Source organism: Alligator sinensis, unplaced genomic scaffold, assembly GCF_000455745.1.
Source record: "Alligator sinensis unplaced genomic scaffold, ASM45574v1 scaffold305_1, whole genome shotgun sequence".
NCBI lineage: Eukaryota > Metazoa > Chordata > Crocodylia > Alligatoridae > Alligator > Alligator sinensis.
The window spans coordinates 302,303-308,854 of NW_005842131.1; the positions used below are offsets into that span (position 1 = coordinate 302,303).

The window sequence follows — 6,552 nt, forward strand, 5'->3', positions numbered from 1 at the left end:
TGCAACAGCAGCCAATGTCTCTGGGTTCCCTGTCCCCCCTGTGGATTCTGCTTTCTCTGCCTGCCCCAGGGGGCTCTGTGTAGGATGTGGAAATGAGGGTGGCACTGGGGCCATGTGGGTGTGATGCAGCAGTGTTGGTGCCTATGTCAGCTACATGATGTGGGCCTATGACAAGCCTGTGTGGCATGTGGCCCTCAGCAGTTTAGAAGTTGGGAAGCCTTGTTTGTAGCTCTTGTGAAACTTATAAGCGTTCATGCATGTCACATTTATAAGTGGTGTATGTAGTAGATTGTTCTGGTGCCACTGGACATTACACGTTCAATAAGTTTATTGTGATGTAGGACTTTTTCCTTCTGTGAGCAGAGCAGCTAAAGGTGGTTGGTTTAAGGTATGATTTAGGAAATTATTCTTAGTAAGGAAAGCACTGGATCACATGTTTAAGTTCTATTGAAATTAGTGACAGAAGTCTGTGTTTAATGTTAAATATGTGCCTACTCCTTAACTGGGGTATTAGCCCATTCACCTTTAGCTATTCTACTTTTAAAGTTTTAAAACCCTATTGTAATAATACATGTGACATTCAAAGTCATTGGGACTTATGCATGTGCCCATTTGTTTCCCTGAATAGAGATTGCATAGAACAGATTTATGTGTTTTTTTTTTTTTTTTTCCTGTGTCAGGCCCTATCAACGTAATATATTAATAATTGAAATAAATTGATTTTTGGTGTTTAGATTATTATGCAAACAGAAGCTTTTACATACTTTTATTGTACATATGTACAAAGAATAACAATGGCTGAAGTCAATAAAGGTTCTTAATGTACCTTTTGCCTTTTTTTGCTAATATTACAAGAAGTTAATAAAAATAATGCTCAAAAGGCAGGGCCTTACAAAGTTGAAGTTTGCATTGTGAATTTACATGTCTGTATTCCTGTTATTTACTTTTATATTTTGCTACTTGTTTGCTATAAATCATAAAAGATTAACAATATCACCAAGTTGATGCTTCTGTGATAATCATAATGTTTTCATTTACTAAACTTTGAGTATTTGAAATAATAGTTTTAACATTACATTAATATAATTCATTTATATTTATTTAGTATTGTAATAAGGATCTTGGTTAGAAGGAGGATCTGAAACTCTTTGTATGTTGAAATACAATTTAGTCCATTCATTCTAATGTCAACAGAACTTAAATGTGAATTAAAACTACAAAAGCAAATGATAGATTCTAAATTAGAGGTTTTGTAAGACTAACCATTTTGTGTACTCTGGAATGTTCAGGTCAAAGAGAGCACAGAAGAACTGCATAAACAACAGAAACAATTATCTGGTTTTTTGTCAACAACAGAAAGAAGTCCAATAGTTGCTATGGTAAGAAAACTGTCTATATTACTTTCTGTCTTTTTATAATGAGGAATGTATCTAATGTTTTTAAATTTGAGTGAAAACAAGATTTGTGTCATGAAGGTCTTTGCTAGCTAAGCTGTATTAAAATAAATAGAATTATGCTCATGAAGAATTTGCCATTTATTTATTCCATTGTTTGTAAATTTATGGATGTGTAAATGACATTGTTCAAAGGTATTATAATTTTTTTCTTTCTTATTGCATATATGTCAGGTTTATACGTGTGTGGCTTTTGTTCCTTTGTTTTGACCGCGGTTGTGCAGTGAACAGAAGTTTTCATGAGCTGCATTGGTTAGGTCTTTCTGTATTTTTCTAAGCAGATACAGTTAATTTAGAATACATAAACATCTTTGGTTTGAGACCTTTTCAAAAGTGATTTTGCTGCTGTTTTCAATTTTTGGCGGCATTTATTCCTTGGACGATTCGGTCTCAGATGGTACCCGTTTTAATGAGAATAGCTTTCGGATAGGTGTTTTCTAAAAATCCTAGACTGCAAAAGCTAATGCAAATAACTCACGTAACTTTTTTATAGTATCCTTATGCTCCTCGATTGTTCCTGTCAAGCGTTGGTAGGTTAGCCTAGTCAGTGGTCCTTTCATTGGCTTTCTAATTCTTATATATTTGAATTATTATTATTTTATTTGTTGTTTGGTAATTTGTTCATCAGACTCAATTTCAGTCCTCTAAAACTCCATTTTCCATTTTGCTTACAATGGCTTATGTGTCTTTCTGTTTGTTTTACTTGGGCTGGATTTCCACTTGCTGAAGTATGCATATTTGTCTTAAATAACCTTTTCATCACTACCATTTAACTGTAATAGGGGTTTTTATTACTTTCCTGTTTCCTCTTTTATTTAGTGCTATGCATCCCTCTGTAACTCAATTATGCTATGGCTAAACAGCCTCTATTTTATTATTAAATAGTTGATTATCTTTATTTCTGACTTTGGAAACTTTTTGACTATTGTTTTCATTTTTCAAAATACTTCCTTAACAGTTGTTATTGCTAAATGTTATGAATTTGTGGCCAGTGAGAAAACCACTATGGATCTGTAGAGGCAGTGGTATAAAGGAGAAAATTGGTTTATTTTTAAACTGAACAAATTAAAGTTATGGAGGAACAACAGATACAAGATGAAATTGTCAGATCACCACCAGCTGCACTCTGAATTGTGTCAGCATCCAACAGATGCTGACACATCATGCTGACACATGATGTCTTTTCAATTAAGGATATGAGGATTTTCATGGAAATGGATAGCAAAAGAGCATACATGGAATTAGATAGATATCTAGGTGACAATGTTGGATCACTTAGAATGTATACTAGGCCAGATCTAGTTGCAGAGGGATCTTTTCAGGCCATAATGGAGATGCATGAGACATTTTGAAAATTTAGTGGAATTTTGGCTAAGATCACATTTAGTGACTTGACACTTAAAATCTGTGTAAGTGCCATGTGGTGGCTGTAGGTGTTGTAGGGCTTGCTACCACTGTCCTGAGCTCGTTTGCCTACAGGCGGTGACAAGGTGGACCTAGGCTTTGGATTACCTGGTCTGCCAGGAATTTGGTTTTATGTTTTCTCGCCTGCCACAGCTTTGATGAAATTATATTCCCAGGTCTCGATCCTTGTTTCTTCTGTGGTGCTCCAAACCTCCCCTTTACCCCAGCCTAGCCTCTGCAGATGGTACTCAAAAGTCTTTCTGCAGCCAGGTTGCAGAACTGCCTGTTGTGCTATTGTTTGGCCCTCTACCCCAGGGTGACCTTTGGTCTTGATTAGGTACACCCTTCCAGGGCTGGGCTTGGTCTGAGCTCAAAATATCAAAAGAAATGGCAAAAAAACCTACAAGGAAAACCCCGACTGCTCTCAGCCTCCTTGTCAGGCTCAGTCTATGTCCCCTTTCACCCGGGGTCAGGCTCTCAAATCCCAAATGCAAGGATCAAGAAATCACTTAGTCCAGTCTCTGTTATGCACAGGTCTGCCCTGCTCCCCTGTGAACAGTCACAGTCTCATTTGGATCTCTCCCATGTGCACCAAGGCTCTACCTGTAACCGCAGTTTTCCTTAGGCCTCTCCTCTGGATCCTCTGCTGACACTCTGCTCCGGAGATTATCAGAGGCCGTGTGTGTTCTCTCTCCCAGATCCTCAGCTGAGGCTCTCCTCTGGAGCTCATCTCCAGCCATGTGTTTGCAGGCCTCCGTCTGCCTCCTGCTCAGCATTCCTCTGGCAAGTTTCGCAACCCTTTCCTGCCAGGACGCTCAGCCATTCCTCTCTCCCTGTGGTGCGCAGGGAACTGACCCCACTCTGTCCCTCTTCGGGGCCGGAAATACCCCTGGGCAGCCTCGCTCAGCCAATCCTGAGCGAGATGCTGCTCCAGAAATGTGGTGGCTGTTTCTCTTCCCTTCCGGTCTCCAGCTGCAGCCCTGCCAGCCCTCCATGCTGTGAGTTTTGCTTGTTTTTGCTCTCTCCGTCTGTTGTTGTAAGCTGATTTCCTTTTCCTGACCTCCCCTGCCCAGCGCTTAAGACACCTCGGGACTTCTGTTTGCTTTCTCTCACTCCTTCACATGGCACTTAGACATCTTCAAGGTGGGGGATAGCACCTGGGTTTATAAATATAAGTCATTCTGTTAACAACCAGGTAGAGAACTAGGTTACGAAATGACAAGAAGAATCTATTCATCTACATGGAAGAAATTCAAAATATGGGCAGCTCATCATCATCTGGACTTGGTTTAGGCTTTACTAGATCTGCAACTACATGCTATCCTTAAAACTATCTGGGCTTTCCTTCAGCTCTGTTAAGATCCATCTTTTTGTTGTCTGAACTAGCCATCTACCTCTGTGGTCTGATTTAAACTTTTCTCTGCTGAAGAGACCCAAGTATATCAAAGGGACAATTAATACTTCCTCACTCACAAGCTGAAACTTCCTCAATGCTCCTGACATCTGCCTGTCCCTTATATCAGAAGAATAAGTGAGATTCAGGCACTGGTTGAATGTCACTCTATAAAATTCCATAGCATTAACATGGTGCCAAGACCTTGTATAAAGTTCATTCATGAAGTGGTTTCCAACAGCAGCCTATCTGGAAAATAAAGTTCTTATGCACCATGTGTAATGCCCATAGAATTACACACAGTACAGTAGGGTTCCCTAGGACCCTCAGTATTCTATACTCCTCTACTATCACCCCACTCCAAAGAGAGGGGAGGGAGGGAGGGAAGGAGGGAGAGTGGCTGGCTCCCTGATAGCTTACCTAGCCCCCTGAGATGCTTTGTAGCACAACAAATGGATATCTATCCATAATCTACAGGTGCAACTAATACCCTATGCTTACTGTAAAATTATGCCACATACAGAAGTTTGCCATATCATGGGCTTTGAATTGTGAGGGAACTGAAGGAGATTCATGGCTGCTCTACCCTATATGCCCTTGCACATGTGGTGAGGTAATGTGTGTACATATGGATCTGATAGACTCACCCCCCCACCCCAAACTCCCACACTCTCAAAAAAAGCAATCACATGTGCAGAAAGTATATCCTAATCTATAATGAGATTCATGCTAACTCAACATCTTGAAGTACAGTTATTGTAAGGTAAGTAACAATTCTCTCCCTTTGTTACTAAGTTTTCAGAGAAAATTTAGTTAAATGACATTTCACTTTTAAATATATAAACTCATTATAATGTCTTATCTTTCCCTCCAGAGCAATTACTCAATACTAAAAATGTCACAGCCTGCATATTTATTGTAATTGGCATATTTCTTGATTCTTTAGCAGTTTTCAATAACAAATAAACATTTAGTTTCTCTATGAAATAAACCATGTGTCTATTAAATAGCAGTGAGGTATATGTAAAAGTGATGCATCTCTTAGCTCAATAATTCTTTCAAGTGAAAGAAATCATTAGGACAACAATGACTACCTTTTAAAGACAACAAATTTGTTAATTTTAAATGCTGCAGGTGCTTTAATTAAAGTGGCTCTGAGAGTAGATTTCTGAGAGTAGTTTCTCTGAGAGGCCGTTCTAATTAAAATGCCCCCTCCCTGGCAGAGCACATGTAAAGATGCCCATTGTTACCATGCAACTGAATAAAATAAAAAGTGTGGCAGCTATTAGATTTTCTTGTAAAATTTTATACTAAATTAAGAGGACTCTTCTTCCCTAAGAGTTTGAATCATTAATGGTCCAGAATCTTAAGAGTGTCTGTTATCAAAATCAACTAGAAAAAAAGGAGATTTTGATTAATCATGTTAAGGTGTTTGTTCTTGAATTTCTGGTGCAGTCATCTCCTAATGGTGAAAAGAGGGAGTTTAAGGGAGAAAGGGAGGTCTTTGTATTGAAGAGGTAGTAAGTCAGTCATAGGAGTCTCTAGGCTTCCCTGGGGGTGGGCAGTAAGGACAGATTTTTTGGTCCTGAACTAGGGGTCTCTCTCTGTTTTTGGAAGACATGGGAAGCCACACAACAAGGTGCTTGAAATACTTTTATTTTCTTGGAGTAAGGAAAGTTTTTTCTGAACCCAACAACAGTTTACATCAGGGCAGTCCAACTGATGGCCATGCTCAGCTTCTGGGTTCCCACCCAGTCACTTCTCCTCTCATCACTCTAGTTGCAGCAGCAGTTGGGAGCTCCAAGGTACTCCTCCCTTCTTCAGTTTCCACTTCCTGCCCTCACCCCAGGGGTCAGAGTGGTTCAGCCCATGGTACTGGGGCTGCCTGTGGCCCAGGGCACCCATGGCATGTGGTGCAGTGGGGGAGCCCACAGCTGGGGAGCTGAGGGTTAGGCTGGGTTGCCTGTGTATACAGTGAAGCCATGGGGGACAACTTTCAGGCATGTGAGTGATGCAGTGGCGGGGGTGGGGTGGAGGTGGCACCTGTGTAGTGCAGTAGTAGGGGTGATTGTGTGCATGTGTGGTGCATCAATTGGGGAGGGGAGCTCCTGTGTGTGGTGCAGTGATGTGGAGGAGGGAGCCTGCATAGAGTGTAGCCTGCGGAGCCCATGGCTTGTGCTGGTGGAGTACACGGGGTTTGGCCCCCAGCTGTTTAGAAGTTGGGCAGCCCTGGTGTAACAGAGTCGAAGGCTCCTGTTCCTTCAAGGGTGAAGGAGCATCAGAGAGCCTCAGGTAGGGAAA

General features: G+C 40.7%; 1 protein-coding gene across 1 annotated transcript in view; it reads left to right on the plus strand.

Moving 5' to 3' along the window:
- Positions 1–6,552, plus strand: part of STPG2 (sperm tail PG-rich repeat containing 2) — a gene marked incomplete at its 5' end in the record, with an annotated part of 587,105 nt that overhangs the window by 168,280 nt on the left and 412,273 nt on the right. Inside the window, one exon of the mRNA XM_025205801.1 lies at positions 1,290–1,379. Coding sequence (XP_025061586.1) covers positions 1,290–1,379 — 90 coding nt within the window. The remainder of the gene's footprint in view (positions 1–1,289; positions 1,380–6,552) is intronic.